At 38.6% G+C, this 19,238-nt stretch overlaps 1 protein-coding gene across 3 annotated transcripts in view; it reads right to left on the bottom strand.

Moving 5' to 3' along the window:
* LOC124286161 (RAC-gamma serine/threonine-protein kinase-like) overlaps positions 1 to 19,238 on the bottom strand; it is a 63,725-nt gene that overhangs the window by 15,459 nt on the left and 29,028 nt on the right. For all 3 annotated transcript variants that reach the window (XM_046722511.1, XM_046722512.1, XM_046722510.1), the window contains exons 2-6: positions 7,065 to 7,172; positions 4,147 to 4,208; positions 3,723 to 3,848; positions 2,475 to 2,586; positions 344 to 437 (exon numbers count right to left, since the gene is read on the bottom strand). In XM_046722511.1, coding sequence (XP_046578467.1) covers positions 344 to 437; positions 2,475 to 2,586; positions 3,723 to 3,848; positions 4,147 to 4,208; positions 7,065 to 7,066 — 396 coding nt within the window. In that variant the 5' untranslated portion in view covers positions 7,067 to 7,172. The remainder of the gene's footprint in view (positions 1 to 343; positions 438 to 2,474; positions 2,587 to 3,722; positions 3,849 to 4,146; positions 4,209 to 7,064; positions 7,173 to 19,238) is intronic.

Raw genomic sequence — 19,238 nt, 5'->3', positions numbered from 1 at the left:
AGAAATGACAAGTAACCTCTGTGGGAAGAGAATGCACATATATGTACATGATTTGGAAGCATTAAATATCTTTGTTATATACAACATCACTACCCATAGAAAATCTAGCCAAACACAGAAGCCATTTTGATCACAGAGTTTCAAATTTGGCTGCTTATTAAGGAAGCCCTATGTCAATGATAAGGTGTCCTGGGAGATAAATCAGATAAAAACTACACAGAATGTGTGACCACTGATTCCCTAATTGTGTTGCTACTAAAAACATGCATGAGGTACAAGGGATTTCTTTGGCATGGAACCTCTACTTGTGTACTGGTGTCACACACAACACAGATCTCTGTACCTTCTTCCTTTGTGATGCCAACAATCCACATGCACCATCTTCAGTGACCTTCAGATCCTCAGCTACTGACTTGATTGCCTGGATCCATTCCTCCCTGCAACAACATCACTCAGTCAATTTCACATGTAACTATGGAAACGAAACCTGATCCATTCCTAACAACATCATACAGTCAAATTCCCATGTAAATATGGAAACTAAACCTGATCCATTACTTCCTAACAACATCATACACTCAACTTCCTGTGTAAGTGGGGTGGTGGCGTAGCCTAATGGTTAAAACGTTGGCTTGTCACGCCGAAGACCCGGTTCGATTCCCCACATGGGCACAATGTGAGAAGCCAATTTCTAGTGTACCCCGCCGCCATGACATTGCTGGAATATTGCTAAAAGCGGCGTTAAACCATACTCACTCACTCCTATGTAAGTAATTAAAGTAAAGACAATCTCTAAACTCCAAAAGTTCCATTTCCACAGGGATTCTGGCTTAGAATTTGTCCATAGCATTATGCGTGTAGTAGGACAGGCTTGGGATTTGATTAATGATTAATAATACCTTAATGGTGAGGTGAGGTGAGGTGAAATTGGGTTTAACGTCGCTGGCAGAATATTTTGCTGGAGAATATTTTTGGTTTTACACCATATGCAATATTCCAGCAACATCACGGCGGGGACACCAGAAATGGGCTTCATGCATTGTGCCCATGTTGGGATCGCTTTAACCATTAGGCTACCCCACTGCCCCTCGCGGCGACATACGCATGCGTATGTGCGGCTGCTTGTACTAGCCCAGACTTCAGCTGGTTTTATAGTGCTAGCCCACTGAGATACCATGCTGCAGTGAAGCAGGAATACCCCACTCAGACACATTATACTGACTCCAAGTCTACCAGTCCTTGATGTACCCACTTAAGACGAGCACCAGGCAGGGACCAACAAGTACCATATTTTAACGTCTTTTGGTATGACGTGGTCAGGGATTGAACCCGCGACCTTCAGCTCTCCGGGCGGATGCTTTAGCCACTACACCATGGAGGCGGTCCAGTACCTTAATGGTATCTATCAATGCCGATACTACCATGGAGGTGGTCCAGTACCCTAATGGTATCTATCAATGCCGATACTACCATGGAGGCGGTCCAGTACCCTAATGGTATGTATCAATGCCGATACTACCATGGAGGTGGTCCAGTACCCTAATGGTATGTATCAATGCCGATACTACCATGGAGGCGGTCCAGTACCCTAATGGTATCTATCAATGCCGATACTACCATGGAGGCGGTCCAGTACCCTAATGGTATCTATCAATGCCGATACTACCATGGAGGTGGTCCAGTACCCTAATGGTATCTATCAATGCCGATACTACCATGGAGGCGGTCCAGTACCCTAATGGTATCTATCAATGCCGATACTACCATGGAGGCGGTCCAGTGAGTGAGTGAGTGAGTTTAGTTTTACGTCGCACTCAGCAATATCCCAGCTATATGGCGGCGGTCTGTAAATAATCGAGTCTGGACCAGAAAATCCAGTGATCAACAGCATGAGCATCGATCTGCGCAATTGGGAACCGATGACATGTGTCAACCAAGTCAGCGAAACTGACCACCTGTTCCCGTTAGTCGCCACTTATGACAAGCATACTCGCCTTTTATGGCAAGCACATGGGTTGCTGAAGACCTATTCTACCCCGGATCTTCACAAGTCGGAGGCGGTCCAGTACCCTAATGGTATCTATCAATGCCGATACTACCATGGAGGCGATCCAGTACCTTAATGGTATCTATCAATGCCGATACTACCATGGAGGCGGTCCAGTACCCTAATGGTATCTATCAATGCCGATACTACCATGGAGGCGGTCCAGTACCCTAATGGTATCTATCAATGCCGATACTACCATGGAGGTGGTCCAGTATCCTAATGGTATCTATCAATGCAGATACTACCATGGAGGCGGTCCAGTACCCTAATGGTATCTATCAATGCCGATACTACCATGGAGGCGGTCCAGTACCCTAATGGTATCTATCAATGCCGATACTACCAATTCCTGGATAAGGTGATAAACAACAAACACTCACATGCATGTAAACATGCACATATCATTAAAGATAGCCTTTCTTACCTTTCACCAGCAGACTCTACACAGAACATTCGCTCTACAACAGTTGTCCATTGTAAACCTCTGATCATGAATGTATTTGGCTTAGGTCTCTCCAGCTTCATCAGCTGGCAGTCTGAAACACAGGACAGTAGGACAGTTCAGGTGACTGTCTAAGTCTCTCAGAGGAAAATTTATGACAGCCAAATAATAGTAACAATAATAAGAAAATAAAATCTGCAAAAGTAGTGTACGTTGTATGATTCCACTATATGGTTATTATGGTTCTTTTTAATCAGCTATAAGCTAGAGTGAGTGAGTGAGTGAGTGAGTTTAGTTTCACGCCGTACTCAGCAATATTCCAGCTATATGACGGCAGTCTGTAAATAATCGAGTCTGGACCAGACAATCCAGTGAACAACAGCATGAGCATCGATCTGGGAACCGATGACATGTGTCAACCAAGTCAGCGAGCCTGACCACCCGATCCAGTTGGTCATCAAGACTCTTACTACAAGCATGGACCTTCACGGGTCACTATAAGCTATAGATAATACCGCCAGGTGTTTGTAACAGAGGTGAATGTATTCTGCTTCACCTGTGTGACTGCCACAAACACATGCAAAGGCAAGTAAAATGTACATACAGTACAAGTCAAAATGGGGAATTTTATCAGGCACTATTCGGACACTATTAAATGTGGACGCATCCTTTATAAGTGTACCGTAAAACCTTTTAAAGGCCTTACTGAAATGGCGTATCCCTTATCACACAACTCATCTCATTCCTTAACTGCAATTGATCATCAGTTCTTGAAGAACTCACCTACTTTACAAAACCTTGAAGTATAGCCTATTTAGAAGATATTAATCTGACAATCTGGAAAAACTGACAATCAAACTTTCAGGAATGAAATGAGTTTTACTATGTTCCAAATTTCATGACTGTAGGGAGTGTGTGGAATGGGAATAGAGCATATGACTTCATACAGCAGGGGTGGAAATAACCCATTGCCCGACGTCCAGAGTGTTTTTTTGTCGGGCAAGCAAATTTGAATATCAAGCTGTAACGGTGTCCAGTTGACTTTCAAATGTTAATTATGTTGTCTATTTAAAAAAACAAACAAAAAAATTGGCTGGTATAGTGGAAAAATTATCAGGGCAAGTGATTTTTCATATGCCACGGTACCAGAGTACACTAGCAATTGTAAAGTTAATTGCACCCCTGAATACACCTGAAGAAGCAGTACTTGTTAACTATTGTACTTCATACCTTTGACAGTGAAGTCATTGAGAGGATCGCTGAGGTCACCATTCTCAGGCTTGGATCGGAACCCAAGAAAGGACCCATCTTGTCGAAGGATAAAATAGCGTTTCCGCCAGTTTCTGATATGTTCACCTGTATAATTAGAAAGTTTTACTTCAGCCACAGTAACATCTAATCATAAAATTCCAAGAGACAAAAAAAGATGCGTGTCATCCATAAAATTATTAGTGCTGCTTAACAAACACTTTAGTTCTGGAAACATCTGTTAACCAAACATTAACATGACTAAGAAAGATTCATAAAAGAAAACAGAGGGTATCAAAAGACTATAGCATTCTGTCATATACTGTAAAACATGTATCACAAAAATAACAAAATCTTTGGAATTCCTGACCTGCCAAAAATTCTCACTCAGACAGAACTGACTCACCTCGTTTCCATAGATAGCCCTCCTTGATGATAGACAATGGACTCACTTCAGCATTCATTGCCCTGTAAAAGACTGCTATGTTAGATCAGGGAATAGTACAGGTATGTCAATCACTGCACCTACAATGTCAACAGTGTAGGTAGCATAGTACACAATCAACAGTGTTAAAGGGGGCACTTTGATCTTTACCCTGCTCTACCTTACACAGTGTTAATGAATCACGCTGTAGCTTAGCTTTGAATGACTTGGCACATTTACTAGTCCGCAAGTCCTTCTATAACCAGAGAAAATCAGAGAGGAACCTGTCTGTAACATTTCATAAACCATGTGTTATGATTGTTATTCCATTCTACTTCTCTTAAAAGAAGAAGGCTTCACTACAAGTGCCCATTGTGTTGGTATCAGTGAGTGAGTGAGTGAGTTTAGTTTTACGCCACACTCAGCAATATTCCAGCTATATGGCGGCGGTCTGTAAATAATCGAGTCTGGACCAGACAATCCAGTGATCAACAGCATGAACATCGATCTGCGCAATTGGGAACCGATGACATGTGTCAACCAAGTCAGCGATCCTGACCACCCGAGCCCATTAGTGACCTCTTAACGACAAGCATAGTCGCCTTCTGTGACAAGCATGGGTTGCGGAAGACTTATTCTACCCCGGATCTTCACGGGTCGTGTTGGTATCAAGAGAAAAATAAGCCTTCAGTGAAATTGAAACATTGTCTGTATGTAGTGTGGTGATCATGAAATGCAAGATGGAACTAAATGAAAACATTTAGCAAGAAAAATCTTATTTTACTGGCCTGATTAAAACTTGCTTGTTCTCTCACATGGCTAAACCAAATTTATTATTTAAAGCTGTTCATGACTGAGAGGCTCTGTCTTTTTGGTTTTGGTCTTTAGCTAAGGCACCAAATTTGACATAAAATGAAGAAATATTAATGGTTTTAATGAAATCATGCAGCATCATGTAAACATGGTTACCAAACACCGCCGGTATTTCACAAATGAGTCTTGTTAGTTGGATTTCCTATTTGTCATATCATGATTTAAATAGTTAACATTATTATCTCTTTGAGAATAACAGCAAGAAAAGTTGTAATAAATGTCATCTTTAACTATTATTGAGTGATACATATACGTTCAAAACTGGATGAAAAACATCATTATTATTGCTATGTCTGAGATCATGGCCAGTAGCAGGCCAGTAGCATCAGTGTATGAAATGTCATTTATCTAGATTCAATCAATTTTGAGAAAACTTTCCCCCCATTTCCAACAGTATGCAAAAGCAAGGAACAAGGGCCATCATTCTGTAAAACATTAATTCAAGCCATCAAATATTCAAACTCTTTTGAGGTATGATCACTAGCATCTTATAACTTACATTGTTTAGCAGCTAACTTTGTTCCCATTCAGAAATGAACAGATGGACAATCTCTCTTCCTATATCTCCCGGCCTACTTCCTGGTTCTCTTAATAAGGCATACTGAATCGCATCATAGTACTATGGGAACTCGTTGGGCCCTCACCTAACTCTGTCTTCTTAATACATGTATTTGGAAAATAATCTTCTTGAACTTCATAGATCTGATGTTCACAAACCTCTGCCATAGATTGAATGAAATGTGCTGCTACTCACATACTACTGTTGTAGATTGTAAAGTATTGATACATAATACTGTCATAGAGCAACTCAAGTACTGATACTCACAAACATCTGTTATAGATTATATGAAGAACTGGTACTCATATAATACTGTTGTAGATTGACTCAAGTACTGATACATAATACTGAGCATTAAATCAAATACTGGCACTCACATAATACTGTTATAGATTAATTCAAGTACTGATCCTCAAAAATCTCTGTTATAGATTAGATGAAGTACTGGTATTCACATAATACCGTTGTAGATTAATTCAAGTACTGATACACACAAATTACTGATATAGATTAGATGAAGGACTGGTACTCACATAATACTGTTGTAGATTAATTCAAGTACTAATACTCAAAAAACTCTGTTATGGATTGAATGAAGAAGTGGTACTCATATAATACTGTTGAAGATTAACTCAAGTACTGATATATAATACTATTGTAGAGTAAATCAAGTACTCATACATAATACTGTGCAGATTAAATTAATGATTGGTACTACATAATACTGTTGTAGAGTAACTCAAATACTGATACATAATACTGCCATTAAATTATAGATTAGATCAAGTATTGGTACTCAAGTACATAATACTGTTGTAGATAAATTGGTACTCACAGTACTGTTGTAGATAAACTCAAGTACTAATACTCACAAACCTCTGTTATGGATTGGATAAAGAAGTGGTACTCATATAATACTGTTGAAGATTAACTCAAGTACTGATACGTAATACTGTTGTAGAGTAACTTAAGTACTGATACTCACAAACCTCTATCATAGATTAGATGAAGTATTGGTACTCACATAATACTGTTGTAAAGTAAATCAAGTACTGATACATAATACTGTGCATCAAATTAAATACTGGTACTAATACTGTTGTAGTAATACTGTTGTAAAATCAGTAAATACAAGTAATGATACATAATACTGTGCATCAAATTAAATACTGGTACTCACATAATACTGTTGTAAAGTAAATCAAGTACTGATACATAATACTGTGCATCAAATTAAATACTGGTACTCACATAATACTGTTGTAAAGTAAATCAAGTACTGATACATAATACTGTGCATCAAATTAAATACTGGTACTCACATAATACTGTTGTAAAGTAAATCAATTACTGATACTGAATTAATACTGTGCATCAAATTAAATACTGGTACTCACATAATACTGTTGTAAAGTAAATCAAGTACTGATACATAATACTGTGCATCAAATTAAATACTGGTACTCACATAATACTGTTGTGGAATCAAGTGGAGCGAGAATCAGGCGGCCGGTAGTTGAGGTATGTCACACTAGGGAAGACCAGTACATCTTGTACATCCCCCAGCTCCCACCTGCTGTAACACACAAAACACACATACATGAAATATATGTTGGAATATTTCTGTCTCTGCATGAGCAAACTGTCACAACATCGTGAGCTTTCACACAACTGTGTGGCCATGGAGTCTGTGATGCTTCCAGTGTCAGCTGCATCAGTTACTCAACAGAACCACTTCCTGCGTAAAAACAGCTGACAGAAAGCTCAGGGTATTCTTGAACCTCTCTAATGAGAGTGAAATATTCTTAGCTTTTTATCACTCTTTCGTTGAACTCAATACCGTCAACTTTTTTCACAGAAATTCTGGACATTACATTATCATCACACAAACACAAGTCAGGTCTACCCCCAACCATGCAATCAATGATTAAGAAGATTATTAAAGTCTCTGAATGGCATTTAGACGTGATACACACTTCAGGTGGATGAAGGAGAAAAATATACTATGAAACATCGTGTTTATTTTGAGGAACATCATGTTTCATAAAATAAACAACTTGACATCCATAAATGTTTGCCTCTAAAAAGACTATTGTTCATAACAATGATTACATTGGTCAAAATTAAGGGCGTTTAGTAATATCGGTAAATCGGTTTATTGAGGTTCATTCTCTCAACAATACATATCACAATATTATTTTTTAATGCTAGGTATATCTGTTGTTTTCAAACAGTGATTATCACATTTTAAATGATATACACCAGCCAAACACTGTCGAAATGTTCCTGTAATTCCAAATGGAAGTGAATTTTCAGTTCTCCCTTTTGTAAATGCGCATTCCAATACTTCCGTCAACAACATCCTGTCTTAAAGATGGCGACTTCATCGGTCGTTATCACCTGCATCTTGTTTTGTTCTATTTATGAACGTCAATTCATGCAAAGATGTTTCTGATTACTTCTGAATTAAAAATTTGGAATTATACAATATATCATGATGTGTATAGCAATACGGAAATGTGTATCGCAATATATTGTGCTTTGAGTGGGGTGACCTGGATGACACTAATGAGTGAGTGAGTGATCACAGTTTTACGCCTCTTTAAGCAATATTCCAGCAATATCACATCTGGGGACACCAGAAATGGGCTTCGGACACTGTACCCATGTGGGGAATCAAACCCAGTCTTCAGTGTGGTGAGTGAATATGTTAACCACTAGGCTACCCCACCGCCCTTGAACCACCATTACCCATCCCTAGTCATAACACTGACTTAACAGGTCCCTTGGATTTTGTTTTCTAATACAATAAGTTTCAAGTGGAGTGACCTGGATAACAACAGTAATCCTGCACTCAGTAATGTCAGGCAGTTGTGGTAAGACATGATTGAACTGGATTGGGTGATCATTGTGATTTGGTTCACTGTGCGACAACTCCCTGACATTGTGTTGGACTTTGCTCATAACATGAACCATTGGCTTGCTGGCCCAGATTTGACATACTGAATACTTCCAATTAATGCGTAAATCAACAAACTTCTCATATTGATCAATATATTAATGTATATACAGATTGTCATCAAAGAAAGAAAGGATTTTTAAAAGTTGGTATAATAAGAATAATATTGTATGAAACACTGAATAGATGATGGAAATGTCCAATGACATCCGTCTCATCAGCTAGATGTTGACTGCAGATAATGCTTGGATTGTACAACCATAATACTGAATATATTTCATGAACATCATTATCATTAATGTACAGAGATGAAAGAACGCACATGTACTTGATTACACTTCTCAAAGACATGTATGAACTAGATCTGCAATAAAATGATGTAATATTTATAAGGAAGACTTTCACTATGATATGACTGGACATAAACGTTCAAGATGCACTATCTCACATCAATCAATAAGTCAAAATAGTTCATGAGATAACTTGTCAAACCACAGCATTTTCCATGATGAGCATCTGTGAGAAATCCCCACATCTTTGAGATGCTAACTTCATGCTGATAGCAAAGACTGACAGATTACTGTGCTTAAATTTCCATGACGTACATTTCAAGGAAATGTCAGACGTTTTGTAATAATGTGCGAACACAGAAGAAACAGATCATGATGATCTGTCGTGAGAAAGAAATGGTTGAATGTTGAGTACCCTCTACCTGGCAGTTATATCCTGGTGTGGTCACATGGCAGTACATACTGAGCATGTTAGGAGCACATGTGAGGGCCATTACCGGCAACACTTGAATGCACAATAATGTCACATGTGCTATTTACCATAGCAACTTGCAGTTAACAACATTAGCTTGACAGCAGGGTGGCATATGAATCAAGAAAAGGAAAAGAAATATTTGCTACACATGATTTTTCTGTATTTGCAAGACAACTGTGTTGGGTTTCTTTCTCTCTCTTGAGAAATATGTCTGCAAAATCTATGGAGACACAATGGGTTTCAAGGATTGCACCTTTTGTGGGGAATTGTTCTTATCTCTTCTGCATGCATGGATTGGCTGCAAGACTTTTGATTTGGAAGGCTAAACGTTTTTTCCTTTAATCAATTCATGTTGCATACACCTAAGTTAGAAATGAGCTGTGTACCAGTTAAACTTTGCCCATGTGGTCTATCCTAGTGTATCTAGTAGAGAATTTAACCTCTGCGTTACTGCACTGAGGAATTTAACCTGAAGTGAATTTGCCATGTTGGCTAAAACCAGGAACACTTACTGGCCATTTAATGATCATGAACATGCACTCACTTATCATTCTCAGTAGCAATAAAATGTTAGAATTACATTTTCCAATATGTATCGTGATGGATAACAGATTGTGTATCACCAATATGTATCATGATGGATAACAGATTTTATCATCTAATGGAGGGTGTTATCGGTGCAATAAAGCAATCTGATAAACTTGGTATCCAAATCTGATAACTATGCAAACTAGGTCAATCCATGAACTACTTTCATAAAACTCCATACACGCCATGCGAATCCTAAAACGTTAATATTTCATTGATGACGTCGTCGCGAGTTTACAATGTTTGTAAACAAACATGGCTGCCCCCATTCTCAAAATTGGTGATTCTGTAAGAATTGATGACCGAGGTTCTGGAGTCGTTACTGCAGTAATTGACTTTGGAAAACATGAAACGGAGTACTTCGTTCAAATAGAAGGTACGGATTATGAGGTACGACTGAAAGGCAATCGTCTCAGAAAGGTACCAACCAAGGATTTCGATCTATTGATCACAATACTGATGACAAATCCATTCCGTCAGGTATCAGAAACTGATATTGATGAGGTGATTACCCGCAGTGAAAATAGAAACACTGCCAAGAAAACCCTGCCCGATTTTGTTTTTCTTTTTTAGACAGAGAGATCTTAAGCATGAGTTATGTTTGCACTGTATTAGCGACTAGTCACAACTATATGCTGCCGTCATGAATGACCTTCACCTTGGTGTACCGCTAAGTATTCTTACGCGAATGCTCGATTCTCTTCATATAAATTCACGTACGATTTGCTTCTATTTTAAGAATGTCATTATATGATAAAGAGATTAATAACCGAGTGTGTTTCCGTATCATTATGTATTATGCTTGCCAAGGGCTCGCATAATACAATTTTTATTCCTAATATATGATATTAATGACACGGAAACACACTCAGTTAATAATCTCTATGTGTATCACCAATATATATTGTGATGGATAACAGATTGTGTATCACAAATAACTAACTTAACCACTGAAACACATTAGGTTCAATATTATTGCTATTGTGAAACATTTAATTTTCTGCTGGGCTGAACTGTCAGAGCAATTCTCTACATTGCACTAGTCCTTTAAATAATCTTCAGGATACTGGACTAAAGCTGTTTGTTTGATTTATTTCTTCAGAATTCCAATTATGTAACTTCAGCCTTCAACCAACTGAGTGAATGCTGTAATCGCTTGGTTACCCATGCACCACTACTGGTGGGAAGGAAGATAGCATTTATACTTATTCCAGTTAAACTTCATCTGACAAACATCCTGAAACCATACACCAACTATATGAAATGATAAGTAAAACTGTCATTTAATAGGAAACAGGCATAACTTCTCAACAAGACCCTTTGATCATGAGTGAGTGAGTTAGGTTTAACGCCACTTCCGGTTATTCATCATTCCGATTACATATCATAACTGTTCTGGGGCGTTGGGGTAGCCTCGTGGTTAAAGCGTTGGCTCGTCACGCCGAAGCCCCGGGTTTGATTCCTGAAATGGGTACAATGTGTGAAGCCCATTTCTGGTGTTACCCGCCGTGATATTGCTGGAATATTGCTAAAAGTGACGTAAAACCAAACTCACTCACTCATAACTGTTGTATATCATAACTTGTCAGCTGCGGGGATAAATTAAGCGTAAAGTGATACAGAGCTTCTGATGTTTATCACTTTGGTGAAACCCAAAGGTTCAGTGGTATGGTGCTGACAAACCTGGCAACATAATCCAGCCCAACAGGAACTTGAACCAAACTTCAAAAGCACACCCTGCACAGTGAACTGTAGTGCCTTTTATCACTGGGGCACCTCAGCCACTCTTTAAGCATGAAAAATGTAAAATATTCATAAATGAATTTCGCATGTTTATTTTCCAATAAGGGTGGTGGGGTAGCCTAGTGGTTAAAGTGTTCGTCTATCATACCGAAGGCCTAGGTTCAATTTCCCACATGGGTACTAAGCCCATTTCTGGTGTCCCTCGCCATAATATTGCTGGAATATTGCTAAAGTGACATATAACTCAACTCACTCACTCACTCACTCAATCCTTGACAAATATAATAACTCATAGTCTGTTCCTATTCCTCCATTGTGGCATGGTAACCAGTTAATCAGTAACAATTTCATCTATTGTCATAGCAACAGGCTGACAGTTGATAGTTGCCACACATGTCCATAGTTTGATAATTTCACCACGTAAAGAAAGCAGGCAACACACATAGCAACAAATCAATTTTCACATAATGGAGTATCTCCTACCACAAAAGTCTCACTTTTTCTTGCAAGAACCATGTCATTCTGAGATCATGTCTTCATATTCACATCATCTACCGATGTTAACATGACCTTAAACATGATTAATGCATTTCCCTTTCTCTGCTAAAATTCGTGCTGGAAGCGGAAAGCAATGTCACGTAGGTGTGTTGATATCAACTACAAAAATAACACTATTTCCACTTTCAAAAACACATTTATTACTACATAAACAGCTGATGGATTCATCAGCCTAAAGGCCATTTCCTGTCATGCAATCCCGTAGTCTGCCCAGCTTCATCAAAACAAACTTAGTCATATCTTAAATGGGGATATGGCTTGGTCAACTGGCAGTGCTTGTTAGTTTCAAGTCATTCAACACCTGTTGCTTTGACTTTAAACTTAAATTGTATGAGGTATACCAATCTGGAAAATAATGATAAACACATAAGAGCTAACACAAATTCTTAGTGAGTGAGTGAGTGGAAAAGTTTTACACTGAAGTAGAGAGCCATGTCGTCTAATTAGCGTTAGATGAGCAAACGTGATGACAGTAATGGTGATGGTGGTTGGTAGCCATCGAGAGATCAAACCTTAAAGGTCACATGCAACGAAAACACAACTTTGCAGATTCTGATACCTTTTGGTATGGACTTACCGAAACAAATCGTCAAAAATGCAAATTCAACTTATAAAGTTGAAAAATAATGAAAAAAAACGCGCGAAATCGGAGTTCAAACGTTTCACTAATTTTCCCCCGACTTTTCTGGGGAAAACGGGTTTCAACAGCTGGGCTGCGCTTATAGCACGTGCGCAGTGAAGTAGGTTCGCGCAGCTTGGAAGCGGTTGTCCGGTGAATACTCGGTGAAGGCTTTGGTGTGAGCTATTTTTCTAATGTTTTGTTGATATCTAACAGGCGAAGCTTTTATATGTTATGACAGTAAATTAACTGTTTATATAATTTCATTTGTCTATTTCACCACACGCTCTTCTTTACTGAGTCACTTTCTCAGTTCGATACTTAAAAGCAATGTCATTATTTAGCTGCTGACAGAATTTCCAACTGTGATATAGATATGTCGTTGTCACAGACTAAACTCAATGTCTTGTTTTATTGACACCTGTGTGTCTGCCTGCCTGTCTGCTAATGACAATATTCAATACACAGCTGCTATCACTGACCACATGCAATTTGAACTTAACACCAATCAGGCTATACACCATAAACAAAATGCATTGATTTATGGCCCGAAGTTCGGTCTCTGTCACATTATGTAATTACACAGACAGGCAGGTGTGATACTTGAACACATGACATGTTATGATGTCTGTTGATTGCAAAATGTTATACACAAAAAATGAGCATGTTTTTACAAAACCCAACATCTCTATATATACACACACAATGAGCTGTGAGGGCGGCATCTGCAAATGAACCAGCCGTTACACTTGAGTGCACACCCACCCGCTCTGACTGGGTTCGCTATCCCGGCTGCTTCGTTTCGAGGGAGGTAAACCCAAGTACAAAATATTGCACTTTTGATTTGCGATTACACGCTTATAATTTTGTTTATTTGTTTTTTCATAATCAGCAATGCATATTATATGTCATGAAGAAGTGATAATTGTGTTTTAATTATGTTTGATTTTTTGGTTGCATGTGACCTTTAACCTCAGCAGGTGGCCTGCAAATCATTGATACGGTTGATAACTTGCATGAAAGATCATTTAAGCCAAGACTTCCTTGGCTTCTTGATTGAATGCACTAATAGTAGGAACTTTAAGGACATATTCAACAGTCCTTGTTGAGCATATGTAACTTGATTATCATGCACTTGTTGGATGTATTTTTCTTCAAAAAGACTCATCAGTAGAATCCCTTGGTGCCTGACACTTTTCATGCATTGATTTCTTCCTTGCATAGCAGCTTCTATTCTTTGTGGGTTGGCTCCTTCTAGAAGGAAACAGCCTCTTGTGGGATAGACCATAAGGTTGGGGCATTGCAGGAAATGGAGATAGTTGCCAGTTCTTAAAACCTATAGGAGCCAGACTTTGTTAGTATTGTACAGTCTGGAAAGTGTGAGGAATTCAAGGCTGACAGGATGTGGAGATTTATACTGAACAAGAAAGAAGGTCATGTATTCTCAATGTAGTTATCTTTGGGGCATGCAAATCTGTCTTTCCAGGCTGGGATCTTGTTGAACTTGATAACTTACTGGATGATTCTTTCCTAAAGGCCAGCTTGGTGGATGCTTCAACTTTTGATTAGTAAACAGGATGATATCTTCAGGAATGAAGCACAGATTGTCCTCTGTTGAAGAGTGGCTCTGGGAAGGTCAAGCACAGATTGTCCTCTGTTGAAGAGTGGCTCTGGGAAGGTCTAGTGTATCTGCTGCATGAGGTGGTTGTGCTGCTTGAGAAGAAACTGGGTAGACATTCATACTTCAGCTCTCTCATGGGTTCCAAACTCATGTTGAGTCTCGCCTCCAAGGGTTGACCTACATGCTGAGTGATCAGGCTGATAATATGGTCGATACTGGCAGAAAACCAACAGCAACAGCGTCAAGATTCTTGAACCTGACCATTGCGACTTGTGTAGATGGAGATCTTGGTAGCTTGTATCTTCATTGATGGTAAGATACTGCGAGTCAAAGGGCAATCATGGTCTTGAAGGAGCTCCTTCTGATTGGAGAAGGCTGAATGTCCTTTGTAACAGTGTGTAAAGGGACACTCTTCCAGGCATCCGCAACATCTACATGTTGGAGTAACATTGCTGAGGAATCGAGCGATATTTGTATCTGACCTCATTCCCTTTGCACAAGACGCCCCGATGTTGCTAAGTGAAAACAGCCCGAGATTGCTTGAAATGACCCCGTACAATTGCAAAAAAAGACGTGAAATATATTTGAGCATTTACATTGACATGTAACATATACTGAAAACAGAAAAAAGTCCTAACAATACTCTCCTTGCGGCACACACAGCAGTACCATTAACGTGCTTGACCATGTATTTGTTTTCAATTTTAGTGTAATATGAAGTTACATAATAGGTATTAAATAGAATAACGACACAGACAATAAACTTCCAATGGTTCTTTCTGTAATTGCTTGACACCCTCTCTATTTATTGCAATTGTGTGTTAAGCGAGGGCACCCTCCTGAGTGTCGAATCAAGATCGCGGGAAATGATCGTTTCAACATGAAATATGACAACCTCATCAGCAAACAAGACTTTTTTCTTAGAAATAGTTGTTTTAGGTCTTCATTTAGAGTTTAGGCTTAAATGCGTCAGTATTTTTTCAGTTATCGTCGAAAAATCAAACTGTACATTTCATATGGAGTTGTGTTGAAACTGTCCATTGCTTTGAATGTTTACGTTGAAGTAACTGTCCTTGTAGTTGCATGGACTTTAGAGCATGTTTTTCCGGACGGTCTTATTGTAAACCACACAACGTTGTGTAACCATCTATCCCCATCAATAAATACTGTATATCATTGACACAGAGAACACTGTGCCATAGTCTTGAGTTCATAGACTTATATTTTATCATATTCATTTATGTACTATTGCTAATGTTTGTCAAAACACCAGCGCTGTCAGGATTCACTCGACAGAGTAACTGCTACTTCAATGTTGTTTTAATGACTGTATGTGTGACTTCATGGTATGGATGTGTTTTTAACAATTTGAATTCTGATTCTGAAATCTAATGTTATATTTGTCAAACTTAAATTCTAGTGAATAGTGTTAGACGATCTGTACATTATTCAGTTCGTTTGATTCATATCTTCCACATGTATTATTGGCCTCATGGCCATTTAAACAGAAGAAAATCATGATGAAAATGTCAAAGTTAATCAATTTAATAAGTAATTGAAAAATATGCTTTTGGATCTATCATTTATGACTAAGGACACACATTGAAATAAAACTGATTATTTTGGGGCCATTTTGTCAAATATGGGGCCGTTTTAACTTGGGGACGTTTGAGTCATGGGGCCGTTTCAGCCAAAACATTTGGGGCCGTTTTAGCCAATTTGGGGCCGTTTCGACTTGGGGCAAAAAAGTCCTCAAATACAGACATAAGACATATATGGCATATTCTACCATGGCTACGTGAAATGCTTGAATTTGATTGGTCAAGCCATAAAATCAGACGGTATCAATTTGGATTGAAAATGCGTCTGATTTCACGGCGCTTCACTGCGCATGTATACAACACTGCCGCACTACTTCAGCTTGGCCACCAACATGACTAATATCAACACAACAGACGTGATGGAAATGCTGATGAAACATTCATTAAAACTCGAAAAATACGATTATATGATTTCTCCTCCACAATTATTAGGGGACCTCACTATCATAATTATTACCTTCTATTATAAAAATATTCAAACTCAATTGCAATACACAGCCCCAAACATAAACAAACAATATCTAACATATAAATCAGAAAACCTTGTAAAAATACATCCCTATCTATCCCTATTTGTGCGGCAAAACATTCGTAAACATTTACCTACCTGGTAAATGGTATATTTGTTTCCGTTTAGAATGGGAAATTCGCAAGATAACTGTCAGGCGAAACATAAAATTTGCCACTCATACTCCATCATGTCCCGTTGCATCGTTCAAAATGTCAAAACTGAACCATGAGAATTCCACTCTCTGCCACCTTCCCCGGCTGGCTGTCACTGCTATGTTCGTACACTTTGAAAAGCTTGGCCACAATCCAGTCCCTAATGATGAGAACAATGTTCCAAGGAATCCCAAGTTAGTCGCATGTACACAAAGCTGCACTGTCACTCTTCCTCGCATGTCGGGTGGAGGCACGCACGCGGAAATCATGATCGACACTCACGCGGTCATAAAAATCAACAGTCTTTGATGAGTTACAGGTTATAGGTCGATCAGAAAAGGATCTATTCTTCGATTCTGCAGGGTTCAGGTTCGACAGTCAGTCAAGTATTTTCCACTGTCACTTCGAATTTCAACCTTTCGCAAAATGTAAACACTGGCTCGTCCGCCATTTCAAACTGTTGCGTAACTGTCTACTTCCAAGAAAATAAGTAGGTCAGATGATTCCATTATACTGTGGCCAGGGGGGTACAGTAATACGGCACACAAAACAATAGGCTGGTTTTGGTCTTGTGGAGTTATGATTATAAAAACCAAGCTCTTAGGTGTTACATTATTGCATTGAATAAACAGTAGTTTGTTTTCTTTGGACAGAATATTTTTCATGTTGCGTTCGGCTTCAAATAAAATTTAGAGACTATCAATTCGGTCTAACATTCATCTAATTTCCAAACACAGTACGTTTATCTCCTAAGTGTTCACATAGATGAGGTTTTGGTTTCAGAAAACTCTTTCAAGCTACAAGAGATTTGTGGGATTCTGAAGCCTCATTCAAAGCAGCCTATTAGCCCATATTTACGGTGTATAATTGTAAACAGTTTTCTCAGATACGGGGTACTATGTTCCTTTTACATATACATGCCTGGGTGCCGTTGTACAAAGCAACCTTAGTGCTAGACAAGTCGTAAGTCTATGTTATGGTATGGGAGTTACGATCACCTTAGCGGTAAGACCACTTGTACAACGGCACCCACGTGGAGAAAAAAGCATATCAATGTTTCATTCAAAATTTTATTATCAGCATAGCAATGAAATATTTTACTAGACGGTAGAACAGGTAGGAACAAACTTCCCCTTTAACTGCTACAGTGTAATAGCTAGGGTACTTGACTTCAATATTTAACCTTGAATACTTCCTTGTTCAGTGTATTTGCTATCAGTAATTAACACATATTATATTTGGGATTACACTGTATCGATAAGACAGATTCTAGTACTTTTGGAGTCCCATCTGGTGTCGTACCCACACCCTCAGAGTCCTAAATGGCATTGTGTATTCACAGTTTATCATAAACATGATAGTGAGTGCATGAGCAATGATTTACATTGTTCTTTGTAATATTCCATCAGTATCATGATAGGGGACACAGTAACATTGGATTCTTACCTTGTACCCACGTGGGGAATTAAACTCTGTCTCTCGGCGTGACAACCAACCATTACAACCACAAGGCTAACTGTCCAAAATATATATGTCCGTAATTTTCTTCAATTATTAATTGTTCACATCATAGCGTTTTACGATTGTTCACTCAATGTGTAATGCACAAACGCAACATCAATGGTAACAGAAAGCATGGCTGAAGAGCATAGAGTCTATCAAGTATCATAGACCCAGTCATGAACTAGGAAGTCATGATCTAAAGTGACATCACAGTTGTTATTTCCTTAATATTAGATAACACAAAGATTGAGTAGTACTAGAATAACACACATCAAGGCTACTGAAGAGAAACATCAATGAAACTGCCGGTAATAATTCATATATCACATTTGTCAGATTCAGGAAGCTGTTTCATGCTTGAATTTAAATGTTCCAGTAGCTAGAGCTGAATTTAGTGACTCATTAAACTCCATCAAAACTACACCTCAAAAATCAAATAATCTGCAGGATATGAACTTTTTTGTCACATGGTTAAAGGATTATCTCAAATGCTTGATAAAAAGCTGTCTAAAGTATGTTCTACCACCTACCTTTATTTGTGCATTTCACTGTTAATGACGAGACAAATCCCCATTCTGGCACATGAGAGAGTCTGTGAGTTTAGCTTTGTAAGATGTTAGTTCCAAGAGGAATGAGTCAGTTTTATGCTGCTTTTAGCAATATTACAGCAATATTGCAGTGAAGGACACCAGAAATGGGCTTCACACCCATGTCGGGTCTTCCTCACAAGTGAACGCTTTAACCACTAGGCTACCCCATCAAACTGTGAACGTGGTGGGACTGTGTTGTAATTCTGAGATACCTAAACATTTGACATTAGAGGTGTGACGATACGGAAATGTCACGATATGATGCATATCGCAATATCTTGGAGTGATACGATTTGATAGGATGCATATCACGATATGCTATCTTTAGTTATTTTCTTTAAAAAGAATATTTTGATAGCATGTAACAATGTAAATTTTTACATAACCGCCAATTTCTAGTGAACATTAACAAGTTTTAGGTCAACGATAAAT

This window comes from Haliotis rubra, unplaced genomic scaffold (assembly GCF_003918875.1).
Source record: "Haliotis rubra isolate DU_JTF1 unplaced genomic scaffold, ASM391887v1 Scf377, whole genome shotgun sequence".
Taxonomy (NCBI): domain Eukaryota; kingdom Metazoa; phylum Mollusca; class Gastropoda; order Lepetellida; family Haliotidae; genus Haliotis; species Haliotis rubra.
This window is presented reverse-complemented; position numbering and strand designations above follow the sequence as displayed.